This window comes from Pecten maximus, chromosome 8 (genome assembly GCF_902652985.1).
Source record: "Pecten maximus chromosome 8, xPecMax1.1, whole genome shotgun sequence".
Taxonomy (NCBI): Eukaryota; Metazoa; Mollusca; class Bivalvia; order Pectinida; family Pectinidae; genus Pecten; species Pecten maximus.
In genome coordinates, this window is record NC_047022.1 from 25,022,731 (window position 1) to 25,046,152 (window position 23,422).

The 23,422-nt window shown below is 37.0% G+C and overlaps 2 protein-coding genes across 2 annotated transcripts in view; one reads left to right on the top strand and one right to left on the bottom strand.

Moving 5' to 3' along the window:
* Positions 1 to 21,455, top strand: LOC117332226. The gene is made up of 12 exons (XM_033891111.1): positions 1 to 738; positions 2,460 to 3,257; positions 3,937 to 4,036; positions 4,911 to 5,143; positions 10,099 to 10,452; positions 14,766 to 14,991; positions 15,850 to 15,976; positions 16,948 to 17,107; positions 18,331 to 18,467; positions 18,978 to 19,074; positions 19,394 to 19,600; positions 20,052 to 21,455. Exons 1-12 carry the CDS (start codon positions 315 to 317, stop codon positions 20,228 to 20,230), a joined length of 3,042 nt encoding a protein of 1,013 aa, XP_033747002.1. The 5' UTR covers positions 1 to 314; the 3' UTR covers positions 20,231 to 21,455.
* The window catches only part of LOC117332937 (importin subunit alpha-9-like), an 18,131-nt gene continuing 15,993 nt past the window's right edge, over positions 21,285 to 23,422 (bottom strand). The window contains exons 12-13 of the mRNA XM_033892017.1: positions 22,689 to 22,819; positions 21,285 to 22,056 (exon numbers count right to left, since the gene is read on the bottom strand). Coding sequence (XP_033747908.1) covers positions 22,697 to 22,819 — 123 coding nt within the window. The 3' untranslated portion in view covers positions 21,285 to 22,056; positions 22,689 to 22,696. The remainder of the gene's footprint in view (positions 22,057 to 22,688; positions 22,820 to 23,422) is intronic.

Sequence of the window (23,422 nt, forward strand, 5' to 3'; positions counted from 1 at the left end):
GACAATGGAGATTCAGCTGCTGCAACCCAAAAGAAACGAAGCATCAGGATATTTATTAATCAGCAGTCAACCTGTGTTTTTTCCCCACATTTGTTTGTTGTTTTGTCTAACTTACACACGTATGTGTAGTGAACGTCCTAGATAAATCACAATCTACCTAAAAGTGTCTGCATATCTAAGACATAATGGACATACAGTATGCATGATGACGGAATGTCTGTAATTCAGCCAAAACGTCAATTTATGGGATTTATGTAAACTTTGAACTCACTTATTGAATTTACAAATAATATTCTTTACAATTATTATACAATATGTCTTCAACAAATTTAACAACGATGATTAAATCAGAAGTAAGCATTAGTTCCATACTGGAGAAGATGTTATTCATGGGATCATCCTTGCTGGAAGTGAACAGATGGGTAGTTATAATTCTGTTTTCATTGAGTTTTATCTATCTCTTGAAAAGGAGAAGTCCAACCAACTACCCGCTAGGACCCAGGAAGCTTCCCATTTTAGGGTCCATTGATTATTTTCGGTCAAAATCACATCTGAGATTGACAAACCTAAAGGATTGGTATGGTGACATCTATAGTATCAAGACAGGAAATTACAACACTATAGTTGTTTGTAGTCTGCAAGGAATATTGGATGGCCTCTCAGCTGATCAACTGTTTTTTTCAGGACGACCAGACTTTAAATCCAACGATATACTTTATTTAGGAAACCGTCAGAGAGGTATGCCACATATATATATGTTTCCAACGTTGGCACAACCAATAGCTGAACATAATCCATTTTTTTTTTTTTTTGTAAAAATTAATATGCATCATTATACAAAAGTTTAAAAGGAGTCATAAAGTTGATGAAAAAAAAGAAGTTTTTAGCTAGACTCCTGTAGCATTCTCCTGTGGTTAAAAGTTACCAAAACATGTAGCCCGAGTTTTCTCTGGCCCTGTTACCATGTCTGGTGTAGGGCCAGAGCGCACTACTATATGAAAACGTGGAATTATCCGACACCGTTTGGTGTCGCTAAGAATTTGGTGGATATACAATAAAATCGGGTGTGACGTAACACCTACCTTACATATATGGATAAATGAGATATTTATTTACCCCAGAACACCCCTTTACTCCCACTTAGGTGTTTTATTCCGTCCCTATAGACCCTCGTTGTACACTAGCCAAAATTTCATACTTGACTCGGCGCCATATTGCTAACCATGTAGGTCGCGGTCGGCCTAATTACCCTAATCAGTGCGCGATGGAGCGAAAAGAAAAAAAATACATTTATTTTTATATATTTTACCGCTTATAATTCATAAATAATGAATTTTTAAATTGGATATAACAGGTTTTGGGAAATAATAAGCTTAGTTTTCTTATTTTAAACAATGTAAGACGAAAAACACAATAAATGATACGTGGTCTTTTCGGTCCATTGTGTTCCGATTCGGGTGGTTAGTCGTACTGTCACTTACAAAATGGCGGGTCAGCAGTACGAAATTTTGACTAGCGTAAAGCGAGGGTCTATACGGGCGGAATAAACCACCTAGATTGGACTAAATGGGTATGCCGGGGGTTAATAAACATCTCATTTATCCATATATGTAAGGTAGGTGTTATGTCACACCCGATTTTATTGTATATCCACCAAATTCTTAGCGACACCAAATGGTGTCGGATAATTCCACGTTTTCATATAGTAGTGCGCTCTGGCCCTACACCAGACATGGTGACAGGGCAAGAGAAAACTCGGGCTACAAAACATGTTGATATCTAATCATTATGAGATTTTGTAGCATGATGTTGTGAAGAGCTACCAAGTCTCTTCAAATGAATGACCTTGACCGATATTCAAAGTGGGGTATATGTAAAGGGCTAGTTAGTTTGTTCAAAGAAATGGCCTAGGCGCCTTCACCGGCATTTAAGGTCACAGAGGTCAAATATACTAAAAAAAAGTTTCGCCAACTTCTTAATAACTAAGAGGTTCAGAGACCTGATGATGGGCATTTAGCCTGCTGGGGTGAAGGGCTACCAAGTTTGTTTAAATGAATGACCTTGGCCTACATACAATTATTCAAGGTCAAAGGGGTCATATATGCTAAGATCTGTAAAATGAGGTCAAATATGGTAAAAAAAATTATAAGAGACATCTTCTTGATAACTAAAAAGTCTGGGGACCTGATAATAGGCATGTGGCATGATGGGGTGAAGGGCTAATAACTTTGTTTAAATGAATAACCTTGACCTTCATTCAAGGTCACAGGAGTCAAAATGTGCTGAAATCTTCAAATATGTTGTTATAACCAAGCCCCAGAAATTGATATGTTTGGTCATAAAAGTAAAAAATGTTTAAAATCTTTGAACACCTTCTAATTAAACAACAGACCAAGGTGAATTTGTTCTATGAAATTGGTTTTTTCTACATTTGCGAATTGCTTTTTTATTCATAATAGGAATATCAACAGCAGATATTGGTTCGAAAACCAAAGTGAAGAGGCAGTTTGTTGAAGAAAGCATGGATAGCTATTGTTCTGCAGCAGGAAATTGTGTGGAACAGAAAATTACAGATGAGATTATGAGCCTTATTTGTTATTTTCTACAACAGTCTGATGAGATAAAAGCATTTGACCCAGCAGAAAGTTTTAAATTCGCCCATCTCCATATAATGCTACAACTTGTGTTTGACGAGCCGTACAGTCCAGATGATGAATCTGTTGATGTGTTGTTTGATTGCTTAGAGAAGAGGTTTTCAGCAAAGAAAAGAAAACTGAGTGATTATTTTCCTATTCTTCGAACCTTTAGTGGCGAGGAATTTAAGGAAATGGGAGAAAAGAGCAGGATTCTATTGAAACATATCCGCCATCATCTGAACAAGCACAAGGATACATATCACCCAAGTATCATGAGAGATATGGTGGATCAGCTGTTATTATTCCTGGAAAATAACGAAGACAACGGTCAAATTGAGACTGATGACATTGATTATCTTCTCCTGACAATAATGGGGTCAGGGTTTGGGGCAGTGCCTGTCTTATTAACTTGGTTATTGGGATATATGGTGGCCTTCCCAGAGATTCAACTGAAAGTGCAGAAAGAATTGGACGAGGTTGTCGGGAGAAAGCGTTTCCCAAATCTATGTGACCAGCCTTATCTACCCTACACATCGGCAGTGATAATGGAAGTTCAAAGAATTGTCACCATATACCCCTTCCTATTGCCTCATAGAACCATGGAGAGCTGCATATTCCAGGGTAAATATAAGAAAGGTCTATTGACAAGCTTTTATCTACAGTTTAGTGCACATATATGCTTTGTAGTGAGTTTACACAGGTCTTTTACTTGCAGTTCTGTAAAAAATGCTAACAAATTCAATAATTTTATTGATTGTCCTGCAATTTGTCCACCCCCTACTCTGAGACAATTCTAGTTGTATTTGTCCCTTAGGCTTACTAATGGATATAAATATTGGTACCAAAGGTTGTGCTTTAGAAATTCTCTGCATGATTTTCATACATATACAGTTATTTGAAATTTCAATAAAAACAATTTGGCTCAACTACAATAAAATGTTCCTGTTCAGGTTTAAGTATTTTTGGAAAATTAGGAAAATTACACTTTTCTTTTAAGTGTAATTATATGAATATGATAAGTTTAAAGATATCAACAGGAAAAAATTGTATCAATCCAATAAACCCAGCAGTAAGAACAGTTTAAATTAATATAGTTTGTCAATAGGAAGTTAGTAAATTGTTTCTTATGCATATTCTTTTTCCTCTAGTGTAATTCAATGGTGTCATGATCAGTAAGCATACAGTATATGTACCTAATACCTGTAATAATGTACAATTTCTAGATAAATGAACCACAACGTGAAGCTTATGACCTGTTTAATTGTTAACCTACTTTATAAGTATGTTTCTGATATTTTAGGGTATGACATTCCCAAAGATACACTGATACTTTTTAATGTCTGGAGTGTACACCACGACAAAAGACACTGGAGAAACCCAATGAGGTTTGACCCAAACAGGTCAGTATTGTGTACAGAAATAGTGATTAATGACTGATGAGATTTTATTTTGGATTACAGATTAACTAGATTTGCTTGTGATTTTTTTTTTATTGTGATTAATGATTGGCTAGATTTGAATGTGATTAATGATTGGCTAAGTTTGATTGTGACTAATGATTGGTTATAGATTTGATTGTGATTGAAGATTGGCTAGATTTGAATGTGGTTTGTGATTGGCTAGATTTGATTATGATAACTATTTGTCTGGGTTTGAATGTGATTTCTAAGGGATAATTTCTTTTTATACTCCCCGCAACGAAGTTATATCATGTTGTAATTTTGTGGTTACCATGGTAACCAGGTCACTATACTTCGGTTTTTGGGTGAGGAGGAATTTTGTCCAGTCAACTCCTCATAAACCTGTAAACTACTTCAAGTCAAACTACACAGGAGTGATAGGGACCATGTGTAAATGTGCATGCATGATATTTCTCTACAGAATTTTTGGTTTCCATGGTTACCAGGTTTCAATACCCATATTCTTGTGGAAAACTTCGTCAAGACAACTCGGACAACTCCTATATAACTATCAACCGATTTCATTTGAAATACACAGGAATGTTAGGGACTCATAATGTGTACATATGCATGCAGGTTTTTTCCCCACAAATTTAGGTTGCCGTAGGTTTTGTTGGAAAATCTTCACCAGAGGGGCGGTGGGTATGAGTTGGCCCTCTGGACGACAGTTCTCCATGTAGTTGTGGTTGTATTGAGAGACTGAATTTCTAGTCTTATGTTTTGCTTCTGAAAAAAATTATTATATATTTCAGGCATCAATGTTACAAGTAAACAGGGTTCCATTTGTCAGAATATATATATTTTAATTTTGTAGGTTTTTAGATGACAATGGAGATTTATCAATCCCAGATTTCTACTTGCCATATGGAGCCGGTGAACGACGCTGTCCAGGAGAAAGCCTTGTTGATGTTGAAGCATTCCTTTTTTTCACACATCTCATGCACCAGCTAACTTTTACACCTGGACCACAGATTCCCAACTTAGAAGGAGAATATAATTATATCATAAGTCCTAAGCCTTTCAAAATTACATTGAAGGCAAGAGATTGAAATGGTGACACAGGGTCACTGTACTGTGTTTAGTTGTCCTGTAACTATCATTGGTGTCTTTTCTACAGTGGTCACTGTGTCAACATACTATATAGTCATCCTGTGACCATCACCGGTGTCATGACTACAGGGGTCATGATCACTGGGTCAACATACTATATAGTCGTCCTGTGACCATCACCGGTGTCATGACTACAGGGGTCACTGTGTCAACATACTATATAGTCATCCTGTGACCATCACCGGTGTCATGACTACAGGGGTCACTGTGTCAACATACTATATAGTCATCCTGTGACCATCACCGGTGTCATGACTACAGGAGTCACTGTGTCAACATACTATATAGTCATCCTGTGACCATCACCGGTGTCATGTCTGCAGGGGTCACTGGGTCAACATACTATATAGTCATCCTGTGACCATCACCGGTGTCATGACTAAAGGGGTCACTGTGTCAACATACTATATGGTCATCCTGTGACCATCAGCAGTGTCATGACTACAGGGGTCACTGTGTCAACATACTGTATAGTCATCCTGTGACCATCAGTGGTGTCATGACTACAGGGGTCACTGTGTCAACATACTGTATAGTCATCCTGTGACCATCAGTGGTGTCATGACTACAGGGGTCACTGTGTCAACATACTATATAGTCATCCTGTGACCATCAGCGGTGTCATGACTACAGGAGTCACTGTGTCAACATACTATATAGTCATCCTGTGACCATCAGCGGTGTCATGACTACAGGGGTCACTGTGTCAACATACTATATAATCATCCTGTGACCATCAGCGGTGTCATGACTACAGGGGTCACTGTGTCAACATACTATATAGTCATCCTGTGACCATCACCGGTGTAAATGACTACAGGGGTCACTGGGTCAACATACTATATAGTCATCCTGTGACCATCACCTGTGTCATGTCCACAGGAATGTTTTCATGCAAAATATGTGTGTGTTTATAGAGCCATCTTGGATAAGATATGGTCATGTGATCATGATCTGTGTTACTAAAATTAGAATACTCGGTCTTCTGTTTGTGTTAAAAATCAGAATTATTAGCTCGTTTTCCCGATAAAGTATCAACAGAAATACAATGAAACATACATATAAAACCATGCAAGTAGTTTTGGAACCGTGTCTTTGATAGATGGTGGAGATTTGATCATAAAAGCTAGCGAGTTGGCAGACACTGCATTTTTTCGGGAATCAGTTGTTTACTCGCTCCCGTCTGACCGGAAGTTCTCGAGAGCAGAAGTTTAAAACAAGTTGGACATTATACGTAAATTTAGACATCTAAAGTTGTGTTACGTATTGTTAATTTCATTATTTATTACCAAACATTATCTCATTCAAGTAAGAATCAGTCATGATTATTTAAATCGCTGTATCATCACTTCAAAAAAATGCAGAAAAAAATCTACTTCCGTGATGCATTAATGCATCATTCGGCCCCGGCACGGTGATGCATTAATGCATCATTCGGCCCCGGCCCGGTGATGCATTAATGCATCATCAGGGCTTAAAGGGTTAAAGACAATTTGGCTGGGCGACTAACGTTTCCAATTGGCGCCCAGCTTTTATGACTTGGTAGCCAAATAGGCCACCTGGTAAAAACATCACTTTGTGCCCTGTGCATGATGAACCCTAAACAGATTAATTAAGTTCATATTCTTTTTTGCACTATATAGGATCCTAACAGTAATACACCTGGGACCAGTTGTTCAAAAGGTCATTAAGCTAATCACGGTTTAACAACAATTTCATAATCCTGATAAAATCATTTCCGGTTAAACTAACTTGATAAAATTTCATAAAACTACAACACTCGTCAGTCTCTTCCTACCTTCCTAGTTCAAGAAATATACACACATAGATTTTGAAGTAATGGAGAAATGAGATTGTCACTGATGAAGTGATTAAGTTCAAATCACCTTTTGAACAACTGGGCCCTGATTAAGATTTTAGTGTTGTTGTTCAATGTAAAATGTCAAAAATCACTCTTGACTTGCACTTATTCACAAGGTAATGCATGGATGTTAACCCAGCTGTATGCAACCAGTTTAGTTCACACCATATAGTATCCCTTAGCAATGAAAAAGGTAGGGAAATCATTGCTTCCATTTTCGGTAGAAAAAAAACATTTTGTCATTCTACCATGGAAATAGTTGATGATTGTCATGGTCAAAGTAAAATGGTCAGTCCTCCATTTGATCTACATTTTTCTCCTAATTGGTGTTTGCATGGCATCACTGTTTTCTTCTCAATACTATTTCCCCCAAGGATGATGTGACTGAAATGAGATCATTTACTGGACACCATTTCCATGCGAGTCCCCACTCACTTTGCCTTTAATTTTGATTTTTAATTTATGTGAATTCCTATGTATGGCCATTGTTGAATTTGGCAACTTCCTGCAGGGTATAGGGAAACAATATTCATTTACTGTGACTTGGAGTTTGATTAATTTGTAAATTTTGTTGTTGATGCCAATCTGATTTGAAATATTCAACTTAATAGCACTATATTTCGGTGGTTGTGCAATCACACCTTTACAATGTACTGTAAACTGACTGCATCTATTTTGTAAACAATTCATAAATAATGTAATATTTCTAGTTGATATATATTTTGAAATACCCGACTAATTCATGCCTTGCAAACAGGTCATGCAATAGAGGCCTGTGCAAGTTGGGTGCCTTTTTGTTCTTTTGCTAAGTAAAATATAAACACTTGTCCCATTCCTGCTCATTAGGATCTCAGTACAATTTATTTATTAAAATCTGTTGTTTTATGATATTTTTGTGATATTAAAGAAACTTTAGTATATAAATATTCTTACTTTTTGGTGTTGTTATCAGTAAAATGTGAACAGAAACAAGAGTGTTGTGTTTTGTGTGGTGTGCAAACATTTTAAGTTTCATATAGGTAGATAAAAGTTAAGAGTCCAAACAGGTGTGTTCTCTATTTAAAGAGTCACCTACTTTCAAGTACAAGCATTTATTTGACTACTTGGTCAGGCCTCCAATTTCTGTCTTACTATTTGAAAATAAATGTCGGATAGATCTTGGCACTCCACAAGTGAAGTATGTTTGTTTTCTCTACTTTTACAACTTTAAAAACCAGGCAAGCTTACATGTGAAATATTGAGGAAGATCTTTCAAATACTTTCAAAAGTAGTAGCGAGAACAGGTGGGGTCAACGCCTAATATTCACCGTTTAACATTAGTACTGGACCCCTGTAATCATTTCTACAGACTTAGGACGGTCGAATCTTGGTCAAAATTCGTGTGCACTTCAAGTAGGATGTCGGGAACACGAAAATGTGCTCCTTTCTGTAACCATTTTAATGATGGACAAGGAACCACATGTCCGTGGAAGTACATGTATTGTTACATTCTAACGGAATGGTGCCTGGTCAAAAGGCGGGTTTGACATCATTTCTAGAGTACTTAGGACGATGGAATCTTGGTCAGAATTCGTGTGAACCTCGAGAGAGATGTGGAAAACACGGAAAGGTGCTCATTCTGGTAACCATTTCAATGGTTGACAAAGAACAACGTGTCCGCGGCATCATTGTTACATTCTTCCGGAATGGTGTCGGGACAAAAGGCGGCTCTGTCATCATTTCTACAGTACTTACAACGGTCGAATCTGGGTCAGAATTCGTGTGCACTTCAAGTAGGATGTGGGGAACACGGAAATGTGGTCTTTCCGGTAACCATTTTAATGATGGACAAGGAACCACATGTCCACGGAAGTATTGTTACATTCTTTCGAAATGGTGTCGGGTCAAAAAGCGGTTCTATCATTAATTCTGGAGTACTTAGGATGGTCGGATCTTGGTCAGAATTCGAGTGGGATATGGGGCATCATTGTTATAATCTTACGGAATGGTGTCGGGTCAAAAGGCGGTCCTGTTATCATATCTTCAGTAGTTAGGAGGTCGGATTTTGGTCACAATTCGTGTGATCCTCAAATGGGATGTGGAGAATACGGAAATGTGCTCATTCCGTTAATCATTTGAATGGTGGACAACGAACCACATGTCCACGGCCGGATTGTTACAAAGGCGGTTTTGTCATCATTTCTTCAGTACTTAAGAGGGTCTGATCTGGTCAGAATTCGTGTGGACCTCGAGTGTGATGTGGGGAACACAGAAATGTGCTCACTCCTGTAACCATTTTTATGTTGGACAAAGAACCATGTGTTCACGGCAGCATTGTTACCTTCTTACGGAATGGTGTCGGGTCAAAAGGCGGCTCTGTCATCATTTCTTGAGTACTTAGGACGTTCGGATCTCACAATTTTTGTGTGATATTATTCACGACCGCTATTTGCATTTCAATGTCAAAACAAAAACAGTGTTTATACTTGTACATATTATAAACTCAAATATGATCAAACTGATGCTCCTATTTTGTGCTTTAGACACTTGTGAGCAAAAAAACCGACTTGACTATTTTGTGCGATATATGCAATACAAATAAGCTAATTATGCCCCCCCCCCCCCCCCCCCGTAAAACATGCATGTTTTGTTAAAATTTACAGCTTAACAAATTACATTTCAACAGTAAGTCCCACTAAAAGTTCAAGTTATTTCTGTTAAATTGCACCATAGTACATGTAAGAATATATAGGCTTACAAAATATCACTGTTTTCACTGGATTTTCCTGTTTAGATGCCCCCTAAATGTACTTTTATAAGATCACAAGATTTCGGTTGAATAGATAAGACCACAGCTAAACGGACCGTTCATGTGACGTGGAATATTGATCAGTTACTTATCGCTTAGTGGGACGTGATCCGGAATACCTTACGAAATCATTAACAGGAGAAACATTGCCGGGCCAACATTAATATTTGTACAGGTTTACTATAAGGACAGATAGAGGATTCTCCGTACTGAGTAACATTAGAGCTTTAAATGTGATATAAGTTTCGTACTCGGAGAAAATGTTAACATTCATTCTTGGCAGCATTTTGCTTGGACTCCTTACATTTATAATTTTCATGAAATTCTTATCGAAACCTAGTAACTTACCACCGGGGCCTAAACCAAGACTGTTTTTCGGAAATGATATTTTATTCAAAAAGGATCCCAAGGGTTATCTGGAATTGACGAAGTTGGCTGAGATCTACGGTGATGTGTACACGCTGTTTTGTGGTTCAACCATCATCGTCATGGTTAACGGCTACGACGCCATACACGAAGCGTTTGTGAAGAAAGCCGACGTATTCACAGATAGACCCCAGCTGTTCGTACCTCTGGTCGGCGTCTCTAGAGGAACAGGTGAATAATTGAATATGTATCCATGTATATATTGTTATAAACTCTTTGACTGCAACGGTTATTATCAAGATATTTCGTTTATTATCACGGGTTATTTGATAATGGCAATAGAACCATCGTTACTGAACTTATATGCAATACATAGGCAATTATACGGCCGTTTCCGTGACGTGGATAGATAGTTTTTTACTCGTTTAGTGGGACGTGATCCTGTATTACGAATTCATTAACAGGAGAACCTTATCTTGTAACTGCAACGGTTATACATACACAGGTATTTCGTTATTTATCAGGTTATTTGATAATTGCACTAGACCATCGTTCTGAACAGTCAATCAGGGCAGCATATGCCAGGCACACCATGGCCGTTTTTGTTTGTCACGGTTGGGTCAGAATTGTTTTAACTCGTTTATAAAATACCGATGTACCTTGTGATTTTATGTCCATTTCAAGCGAGCCGTTAGCTTGTAAAAACGAACCTGTTTACCCACATAAAGTAAGAACTAGCCCCCAGTAGGTTCGTACCGTTACAAATGTTTCCAACACGGTCAAAGTACATCATTCGTCCAAGGATCTGTTAATACCTTCAAGGTCATTGTCAAGGCTAGTCTGAAAACAACATAAAATCACACAGTCTTTCCTCTGTAATAAACGAACAACTTTGGTTAAACTGATTTATACAAACTGGACTTATGAACTAATACATGTACTATACTAGAATTGTTGTGTTGTAATTTTTTTTACCAAATTAACTTGAATTGTACTTCCCTTTTATGTTGTAAAACGGTTCATACTGTTTATTTTATCGGAGATATAGATTTCGGATTGTATGATGCCGTAATTGCCGTCGTGGTGATATTAACCGTACCGAAGAAGCTAAAATATGCAATAGGGCTGCCATTTATAACGCTACAATTTTAATGTATTTTGCACACATGTACATGTTATACTGTGAAACTGTTACGTAATTTTCGCGAGTAAACATTTTGCGTTTTGTTCAAAGCGATGTGGAAACTGTCTTATTTCGTATGTTTAGCGCTATTTAAAGCAAAATAAAATTCCCTCTCTTCTAGTAATTTTGACATAAGGTCCATATGTTTCATTTCCATTCCGCGTCAATATTGCGTTTCCCTTTGTTTTACTGGAAACACATTTTGTTTCCCGCCAAATGTTCGGAATGTTTGATTGCTAAAAAAGTCTTACTGTACAGGTTTAACGTACAACAGTGGCCTTACTGTACAGGTTAAACATACAACAGTGGCATTACTGTACAGGTTTAACATACAACAATGGCCTTACTGTACAGGTTTAACATACAACAGTGGCCTTACTGTACAGGTTTAACATACAACAGTGGCATTACTGTACAGGTTTAACATACAACAGTGGCCTTACTGTACAGGTTTAACATACAACAGTGGCATTACTGTACAGGTTTAACGTACAACAGTGGCCTTACTGTACAGGTTTAACGTACAACAGTGGCATTACTGTACAGGTTTAACGTACAACAGTGGCCTTACTGTACAGGTTTAACGTACAACAGTAGCCTTACTGTACAGGTTTAACGTACAACAGTGGCCATAATGTACAGGTTTAACATACAACAGTGGCATTACTGTACAGGTTTAACATACAACAGTGGCCTCACTGTACAGGTTTAACATACAACAGTGGCATTACTGTACAGGTTTAACATACAACAGTGGCCTTACTGTACAGGTTTAACGTACAACAGTGGCATTACTGTACAGGTTTAACGTACAACAGTGGCATTACTGTACAGGTTTAACGTACAACAGTGGCCTTACTGTACAGGTTTAACGTACAACAGTGGCCTTACTGTACAGGTTTAACGTACAACAGTGGCCTTACTGTACAGGTTTAACGTACAACAGTGGCCTTACTGTACAGGTTTAACGTACAACAGTGGCCTTACTGTACAGGTTTAACGTACAACAGTGGCCTTACTGTCCAGGTTTAACATACAACAGTGGCCTTACTGTCCAGGTTTAACATACAACAGTGGCCTTACTGTACAGGTTTAACATACAACAGTGGCCTTACTGTACAGGTTTAACATACAACAGTGACCTTACTGTACAGGTTTAACATACAACAGTGGCATTACTGTACAGGTTTAACGTACAACAGTGGCATTACTATACAGGTTTAACGTACAACAGTGACCTTACTGTACAGGTTTAACGTACAACAGTGGCCTTACTGTACAGGTTTAACGTACAACAGTGGCCTCACTGTACAGGTTTAACATACAACAGTGGCATTACTGTACAGGTTTAACATACAACAGTGGCATTACTGTACAGGTTTAACGTACAACAGTGGCATTACTTTACAGGTTTAACGTACAACAGTGGCATTACTGTACAGGTTTAACGTACAACAGTGGCCTTACTGTACAGGTTTAACGTACAACAGTGGCATTACTGTACAGGTTTAACGTACAACAGTGGCATTACTGTACAGGTTTAACGTACAACAGTGACCTTACTGTACAGGTTTAACGTACAACAGTGGCCTTACTGTACAGGTTTAACGTACAACAGTGGCCTTACTGTACAGGTTTAACGTACAACAGTGGCCTTACTGTACAGGTTTAACGTACAACAGTGGCCTTACTGTACAGGTTTAACGTACAACAGTGGCCTTACTGTACAGGTTTAACGTACAACAGTGGCCTTACTGTACAGGTTTAACGTACAACAGTGGCCTTACTGTACAGGTTTAACGTACAACAGTGGCCTTACTGTCCAGGTTTAACATACAACAGTGGCCTTACTGTCCAGGTTTAACATACAACAGTGGCCTTACTGTACAGGTTTAACATACAACAGTGACCTTACTGTACAGGTTTAACGTACAACAGTGGCATTACTGTACAGGTTTAATGTACAACAGTGGCATTACTGTACAGGTTTAACGTACAACAGTGGCATTACTGTACAGGTTTAACGTACAACAGTGACCTTACTGTACAGGTTTAACGTACAACAGTGGCCTTACTGTACAGGTTTAACGTACAACAGTGGCCTCACTGTACAGGTTTAACATACAACAGTGGCATTACTGTACAGGTTTAACGTACAACAGTGGCATTACTGTACAGGTTTAACGTACAACAGTGGCATTACTTTACAGGTTTAACGTACAACAGTGGCATTACTGTACAGGTTTAACGTACAACAGTGGCCTTACTGTACAGGTTTAACGTACAACAGTGGCATTACTGTACAGGTTTAACGTACAACAGTGGCATTACTGTACAGGTTTAACGTACAACAGTGGCATTACTGTACAGGTTTAACGTACAACAGTGACCTTACTGTACAGGTTTAACGTACAACAGTGGCCTTACTGTACAGGTTTAACGTACAACAGTGGCCTTACTGTACAGGTTTAACGTACAACAGTGGCCTTACTGTACAGGTTTAACATACAACAGTGGCATTACTGTACAGGTTTAACATACAACAGTGGCATTACTGTACAGGTTTAACGTACAACAGTGGCCTTACTGTACAGGTTTAACATACAACAGTGGCATTACTGTACAGGTTTAACGTACAACAGTGGCATTACTGTACAGGTTTAACATACAACAGTGGCCTTACTGTACAGGTTTAACGTACAACAGTGGCATTACTGTACAGGTTTAACGTACAACAGTGGCCTTACTGTACAGGTTTAACGTACAACAGTGGCATTACTGTACAGGTTTAACGTACAACAGTGGCCTTACTGTACAGGTTTAACGTACAACAGTGGCCTTACTGTACAGGTTTAACGTACAACAGTGGCATTACTGTACAGGTTTAACGTACAACAGTGGCATTACTTTACAGGTTTAACGTACAACAGTGGCATTACTGTACAGGTTTAACGTACAACAGTGGCCTTACTGTACAGGTTTAACGTACAACAGTGGCCTTACTGTACAGGTTTAACATACAACAGTGGCATTACTGTACAGGTTTAACATACAACAGTGGCATTACTGTACAGGTTTAACATACAACAGTGACCTTACTGTACAGGTTTAACATACAACAGTGGCCTTACTGTACAGGTTTAACGTACAACAGTGGCATTACTGTACAGGTTTAACGTAAACAGTGGCATTACTTTACAGGTTTAACGTACAACAGTGGCATTACTGTACAGGTTTAACGTACAACAGTGGCCTTACTGTACAGGTTTAACATACAACAGTGGCATTACTGTACAGGTTTAACATACAACAGTGGCATTACTGTACAGGTTTAACATACAACAGTGACCTTACTGTACAGGTTTAACATACAACAGTGGCCAGCCATGGAAAACACTGAGGAGATTCACACTTCAGACACTCAGGGACTTTGGCGTGGGTAAGAAATCTCTAGAAGAGAAAATTCAAGAGGAGATCGCAGTCGTCATGGAAACGTTGATATCATCCAATGGGAAGCCAGTTCGGATGAAACCGTGCCTTCTGTCTGCAGCAACTAATATCATCTGCAGTGTTATGTTTGGGGAAAGGTGGGTATAATCAATACTAAAACCGAGTTTTTTTTAAATGGAAAAAATAAATAAATTGCATGCATGAATAAACAAGTGCATTTCCAACCCACACTAAAGATAAAGCCCAAGAAAGGTGCACAACTGTTCATTAATGACCAGTTAAACAAAACAAGTAAAAAAAAAACTTCTCCAAAGATTCAAACGGAATATATCTTATTTTGGTTTGGACAAGATCGTAACAACCCGACACATTCTGTCAAGACTCGGAATATAACGTGAACATTCTGGGTCTTGGCTGAATAGGCCGAGATGTTGCGATTTGGAGTTTTGAGCATGAAAAGAAACCACAAGAAGTTATGTGTGGTAGTTTTATAATAGTTAATATTAACCTGTGGCCTTGACAAACCGACTTGTTTTCCACAGGTACTTGGGGTCAGGAACTAAAGTTATAATGGAATTGTCCAATTTTAATTTGTAACATCATTTCTTGTCTATTTATGCACCGATACAACATTGGAATCGATTATAAAGCGCTTTAAAAAAAAAAAACCCACCCGTTTCTGGTTGTTATAAGAACTATATTATAACAACCAGAAACGGGTGTTTTTTTAAAAAGCGCTTTATTCAATTCCATTATAACTTTAGTTCCTGACCCCAAGTACCTGTGCTTCTTTCGTATGTATCATTTTTCTATAGTAAAGGGGAGAAACTCCAATTAATTGGAACTCCTTTTGGTTAGAGGTACATCACAAAGTGCTGGAACCCCCCACCTTTTAATATTATATGTTCATATTTCGTAACTCAAAGTACTTAACAGTTTTAGTACTGCAAAGGTATCTATACTTGTCCCATTAAGATTAATTAAATCTTCTTTAGGTTCCAGTATGACGAAGAACGGTTCACACAACTCACAGGTGTTCTGGAAGAAATCTTCAAATTGAATGCCCCTTTCGCCAAGGAAAATTTCTTCTCCATAACGAGGTGGTTCCCATCCGGTCGCCAGGTATATGTACATATCCTTTAATCCCATATACAAAATGTAGGGTGTACAGAGGATCTTGATTAGATCGTGTTCAAGAGGTCTAGCTATACAGTGGGATCTCGTTAGTCAAAAACCAAAATGTTGTTATAATCACATGAGAATTTGTTAGGTTTACATGTATTTGGACCTTCCCTAGTGTGGATAGCACTTCGGATTTTCAGGCGTTTTTGGGGGGTCTAGAATAAAATACGGGTCAAAAAAACATCCCTGATGTCATTATAGATTAAGATTTGGGGTGTCATCTTTAGCGAACTTTAATCTCTCCCCCCCCTCCCCCCCCAAAAAAGACCCCAACAAAACAATTCTCAGATCCCCGTGATTAAAATGCCTCGTTCATTTACTAAATGTACAATTAACGACGATTAAGTTAAATCCAGTACTTGTGTACATTGGATGTTACCTGTTAGATGTACAAGCGCCTGTGTCCACAACCACAGACCTTAGATTAGTATTACCTATAGTATCAAGTACACCCCTTGTTTTGTCAAAAACAAGAGGCCTAGAGGGTCTGCATCGCTTACCAGGATATTTCACAAATACAAAATACTCCGATTTAAGTTTTTCAAATATCTTTCTACTTTTGAACTGATTCTTCCAACAATGGCTCAAACTATCAGTTGACTTAATCTTGTCATTCTTGAAAAGGATTTTTTTTTCATTTCCCTTATTATAGGGAACGATTCATGGAAGAAAAATGGTTTTACATTGTAATATGTTTATTTTCCCATTGCTTATATATACAATGTACATGTATATATAGATCTTGGAAAAACAACGATACTTTTATTATCTATTTATCTATAAATAGAAACACAGACATTATTATACAAGAATAATTATTCACTGGGTATTAATTGACTTTCGCTGTTTCTTTAATGACCATGAACAACGCGAAATCCCTCACAAAATATTGACTTGATTGTCCATTCCAGTTGATATCTAAACGCAGAGCGGCTATCGAGAAGGTAAAATCCTACCTGTCTAAAACCATCACCGAACATCGGAAAACATTTGACCGAAACAACATCCGAGATTTCATAGATCTCTATCTACAAGTGTGCGAGGATAAATCTAACCCAGAACTCTACACAGGTACATTTTAATGTGTCAATTCGAAGTCTAGGTACCATCAAAGGGGCATGTCTAGTCTACTGATATTCCACAATTTACTTGATCAATTATATATATTCTTTATACATGTATAGGTATTTCTAGCTATTTTTTCTATAATAAGACTAGACATGCCCAAGTAGTATCATGAAAAAAACTTCAATGTTTTTATTTAACTTCTCACTAAAAGGACTTAATTACTTTACTTTACTAGATTGCAATACTGATGTACATGTATGTTCATTTATCATCTCATACAAAAAACAGGTTTAGCTGAAGAGTAAGGTCACAGGGGTTAAATTCGTTAAAACACTAAAACACTCCTGATTAGCTATAATGCCTAGAATAAAGATTTTTGGCAGGTAGGTTCAGGGATAAAGCCTGGAAATTTTTCAAATCGAAATGCCCTCCACCCTTATTCCAGGGGTAAAAACACAGAAACAATCTAAAGGTTAATAACTTAGTGTTGTTTGAAACAAGTTTTTTCATTGGCTTAGACCCCATAAAGTAAAAAAAATACATTGCTGTTTGTAACACTGCTTTTGATTGGCTGATTCAGAGGCATAATAATTTCTAACTTTATCTTGTCATCAAAGTCCATTTATTTGTTCAGGACTAGTACCGTTTTAAAAAGAATTACTTTTCGGCCCATGTGAACAAAAAAATGTTAATAATAATAATTACAAAGTGCAATAACTCAAAATTACTGTCGAATCAATTTCCATTTTCGAACTCGTCCGGGATCTTGTTGATATATATCTACATACAAAGTTTGATCAAACTTGGTTAATTATTTACTCAAGTTATTGTGCTTACAAGATAATTATTGACGGACAGACGGACGGATGCCAGGGTATGGCATAAGCTCACCTTGGTACTTTGGACCAGGTGAGCTAAAAACTGGAGTGTACTCTGAACTCTGATCTGTGTACTCTTTTCTATTCTTTTTTTTTTTGCGTAATATCTCCATCATATAAAATGTATATTCAAGCTAATCCTTCATTAACTTAAATGCAGAGAATTATTGAAGTGAATATCATGTGAGCAATACAGGTCTATTGAGCCTCTTGTTATGGGGACCTTGGGTTGTGAATTATGCAAAGACTACTGAGTATAAAGTTTCTTCTGTTCATGACTTTCTCATCGAAGTTATGTTACCACTATGTTTGTTTGATGGACAGCATTAATTTATATTTATTTTGCAGAGGCCAACATTTACAAGATAATTGTCGACCTATTCCTGGCTGGAGGGGAAACAACTGGGACAAGTTTGGACTGGTGCCTTCTGTACATGATTACCTATCCTGATGTACAGGCTAAATGCCAGGCAGAAATAGACAAGGTAGAGAATTTGGAGGGTGTGAAAAAATTAAAATAAGGGAATATTTGAATTTAATCACACACAATACGTTTATGATGTATTTCCCTCGAGTTCATGCAACCATTTGTACCCAAGACCGACGTTCAAAAAATTGTACATAGGGCACTTTTCAGATGTATCAATTAATTGTTGAACTGCCATTAATTTGGGAATTTTAATACCTGGATTGGGAAAAAGTAAAAGACTTTAACCATTGGTAAACAGTAGGGCCAATGTTCTGCTCAACAACTCTTTCAAAAATGAATTCTGAGAATAATATAAATATGTTTTTCCTTACTATATGGCAAAAATCTTTCTAATTAAACAAAAGTATAAATAGATGTTAACAAAGATAATTATATTTACATTAAGCCATTAATTTGGAAATGAATCTCAATTATCCGTCCATATAACCGTCATTTTTCATTAAACCATTTATAAAGTACGATGGATCATTAACACTTAGAAGTATATTCACCGATTATTTTTTAGGTGATAGGCAAGGGCCGTCCTGTTAGTCTTACTGACAGAGGGACCCTTCCGTATGTGGAGGCTGCTCTACTGGAGGTACAGAGAATTGGAAACACATGTAGGTCTGCATTATATGTATAAAGTGGTTCAAAGCCAATGTTGCATCAAACATACAAAAAGTGTCTCAATTTAACTCATATTGGGTGCTGTCACCTTACTCTAATTGTCATAAAGCTAATTGGATATAAATTGTAACCTTGACATTGTGAGTTTGACCTTCATACAGAAACGAGTTAGTATGAATGTTAACTCAATAACATTGTTTCATTAGTTACAGAGACCTCCCTGGCTACAAATAATCTTTGATTAATGTAACTTTAAATAGATACACCACACATGCCTACCATATATTAATTTCCCGTGATTTCTTTTTCCAGTGACCTTTTCACTACCGCATGTTGCCAAAAGAACGAGCGAACTTCAAGGCTACACCATTCCTAAGGATGCAATCATCATTGCCAATCTGTACTCTGCCCACATCGACCCCAAGTACTGGGACAAACCGTTCGAGTTCTCCCCAGAACGATTCCTGGATGAGAGTGGCAGTCTAAGACGGAGAGATGGCTTTGTCCCTTTCTCATTAGGTAAAGTAATTACATGTAAAACATTTTTAGTGATTTTTATCAGGACACCCATTCACAAGTTTAAAATGAAATCCTATTAGAAAACTAATTTTAAAGATAACTGTTGTATTATCTAATATGATAAGCCCAATTGTAATTAACTTTTAAACTCACCATAAAAGGTAACTCTTGTACATCAATACATTTTATCCAACCCATTATACATATGTATGCCTACCTTAAGTGGTTTTTTTGTCACCTGTGCTTATTGAATAAATGACATATTGTCATGCATTTATACATGTACAAATATTTAAAAAAAATAAATAAAAATAAACTCAAATCAAAGTAAAAACTTCATTGCTATGCATAGCTGTTCAGTAAATCTTTGTAGCTAAAGACTAGATGCTTTAAACTTTCATCAAAAGAAAAAAAAATTAAAAACATTCAATGAATTTTGTTCTTGTTTTAGGTCCACGTCTATGCATAGGAGAACCACTAGCAAGGATGGAGCTGTTTTTGTTCTTCACAAATTTGCTCCAAAAGTTCCAGTTCAGCATAGCTCCAGACTCTCCCAAACCATCCATGGAGGGTATCCAGGCCCTAACCTTGACTCCCCTTCCGTATGATCTGGTAGCATGTCCTCGATGAAAATCTCATCTCCCCTCCAATATAATCTAGTGACATGGCCCTGTTTATGTTGACTTCCATACCTTTAGATCTGTTGGCACATCCCCATTGATAACCTTGTCTCCCTACCATATCATCTAATGGCACGGCCTTGATAATAACCTAGTCTCCCCTACTGTATGACCATGGTGGTACGCCCCCAATGATAACCTTGCTTAATTGACACCCATGCATGCCTTAAAATCTGTTGGCACATCCCAAATGATAACCTGGTCTCGAGCTCCCTACCATATGATTAGGTGAACGTCCCAATGCTGACTTTGTCTCTGTCGACCCACTCTCATATGTATAGCCATGATGGCCATGACTGCAGAGAACTAGACTTGATTATATCTTCGTGTTCATTTACATACATGTATCACATTCACTGTCCTGCTTTATTTCTTTTATTACCAAAAATAAAAAATATCATTAAAAAACAAAACACAGTTTTATGAATTAATACATCAATTTATTTTGGATATATAAAACCATATTAATGCATATTTTAAATTTTGGTAAAATAAAAAATAAAGCCATATGCATCCTTATTAAAACAGAGAAATGCATCAGTTGGCTGCAGTAAGTTGAATATTGAACTAACTTTTATAAAAAAATATTGAGTTGATACCAGAAATAAACACAGGTTTTAATACTTTTGCCAACTGCTTTAATATAGATCAATGTGACTTGTGTGTAACATCTATTTTGAGATTATTGAAAGTCACACCATATTAATAAGGGATTTTTTTCACGTAAATCTACAAGAAAGAATGCTCATCTTTTCATGGATATCCAGTCCAACCTGCCTATAAAGGTCACTAGACAGAGAAGAGAAATATGGCCTTTATTCACAGGTCAACTTAACATAATGGTAATACACATTGTTAAATTTGTTCTATTGACACTGAAGTTACACTTCCTGTTTATCATATGTATTTGTGAGTAAATCCTAGATATCAGTATTGTTTGTTACTGTATATAATACCTGCAAATAGTAAATTTTGGGAGTGAGTTTGGGTTAAATGCTTAAGTGTTTTTTTTTTTTTTTTTGCTGCTTTCTTCTCTTTTTTTTGTAACATAATCAAAGTTCACATTCTTTATACTTTAATCATCATTGGGCAACCTGCAACACTTCTGTTTACTGATGAAAAGCCAGGCCCTATCACTGACCACCATCACATATAAATCCCCTTTAAAGGGAAATTCAGGACAAAGTAGTCTATAATCAAATCTTGTATTCAATTACTTTTGATGTGTCAGAAATATCGTTACTTCTTGGCCATTTTTGTACCAAATACCAAATTTTTATAGGTCACTTTCAGATATGCCTTGATGGAGACTTTTTATCAATTCTACCTTGTTTGTTTGTTTGTTTTTTTTGTTAAATGTCCTATCAACAGCCAGGGTCATTTAAGGAATGCGAGGTTTTGGAGGTGGAAGAAAGCCGGAGTACCCGGAGAAAAACCACCGGCCTACAGTCAGTACCTGGCAACTGCCCCACATAGGTTTCGAACTCGCAACCCAGAGGTGGAGGGCTAGTGATAAAGTGTCGGGACACCTTAACCACTCGGCCACCACGGCCCCAATTCTACCTGCATGTCCGTTAAGATTTATGCCTGAAATAGCCATTTTGAAATAGATTGTGTTTTCCACAGAAACAAAAAGGTCTCTGGCTATCCTTGGCCTCTACAGCATTTATATTTCTTTGGTAATTCTGCTACAATTCACTGAATGCTTCAACTGGCTCTGTCCTGGTAGAACTAGGTATAGTTGACAGCCAGACTCCTGGCCTAGTCAGGTTTATCCTGTAATCAAAAAACATACAATGTACCTGGTGAAATGGTCAAAACGGATAAGAAAGTGACAAAAGGAAGTAACTTGTATTGATAATACTTACAGTAGCCATGAATGTTTTTGTAAAATTATTGTAAGTTGTCTTTATCAATAAAATTACCATCAAGGTAATATTTTGCTGTTGATGTTTGACATAAAATTGACACTATTACATGTACATACAAATCTAAGTATTATGGTAATACATTTAGGGGTGTGATCAGCTCAAAGTTAAACATTTTTAAATAGCATGTTTTAGATTTTTTCTGAGATAAATCATAAAGTTAACATTACAACAGACACACAGGAAAAGTCTGAAATAATTAAGTATAAAGAGACATTTTAAAACTCCTCTAAATATTTTGGTTTTGAATATTTCTAATAATAAATTTCATAATTTTGATCAATCTTAAAATTAATCATTATATATTAGGCGCATTTGATTGGGCAGCGCGTGACGGGGCAACAGTTCATGGGTAGCATTCACAGCTAATCATGTTTTATAATTAATCTTTTGGAAAAACAGTCAAATTTGGTTAATATCCATTTATATAGTGAGTCAGATAACAATTGAGATTATCTAAATCAATAAAGATTTGCCTACCGGTAATATCACTCCGAGTAGAAGTAGGTTTCCAATAAGTTGCAGGATTGTTCGCGTATCCTAGTGTTGTTGTGATACTCCAGGGCTTCTAATCCCTCCAGTCCTCCACTCTCCTCTAATATCTTCTTTCCCTGTTACAAAAAATATCCATACAACTACTCTCTTAAATCTTGTAATGTCGTATTTGTCTGCCAATAAGCCTCTGCCTGGTATTACACCCACCAATATCTACAGCTCTTCAGTAAAATTACCAACTTTGCTAGTCAATGTTGTTCAACGTTATACTTGATACATAAGAAAAGTATAGTATCAAGCACCCTTGGTTAGCAAAATTATCATCAAATGCAATTTCATTGTCCAGTTATGTCTCATTCCCCGACTCTGAGTCGGAGGTTATATGTTCGCATCTGTGATTATTCTAGGATAAATATGATAGTAAAATTGGAAAAATTACCAACAAAACTATTTAATTATGGGATACATGCCTTATCTTTTTCATAAAAATGGCTATGATAGTGAAATAAAAATTAAATCTTAAATAAAAAGTAATTTTCAATTTCTAATGAAAATGTTCATTTAAGGCCCCCTTTCATTTTCTGATTTTTCTTCTGAATTCACACGCTTCTGGCTCCTATCATCACCGAAGATTCCTGGCAGGGTTTGGATGAAACAGCCATTTTCTGAAATTGTTTTGTATTTAATATTCTTCATATACAGTATCTATGAATGAATAA

Bases quoted from the DNA above. Each gene is read 5' to 3' on its own strand.
- LOC117332226 (XM_033891111.1), top strand. From the start codon at position 315: ATGTCTTCAACAAATTTAACAACGATGATTAAATCAGAAGTAAGCATT. The intron at 5,144-10,098 runs GAAATGGTGACA...ATGTGATATAAG, and splicing joins TACATTGAAGGCAAGAGATT to TTTCGTACTCGGAGAAAATG. The intron at 19,075-19,393 runs GTAGGTCTGCAT...TTCTTTTTCCAG, and splicing joins ACAGAGAATTGGAAACACAT to TGACCTTTTCACTACCGCAT.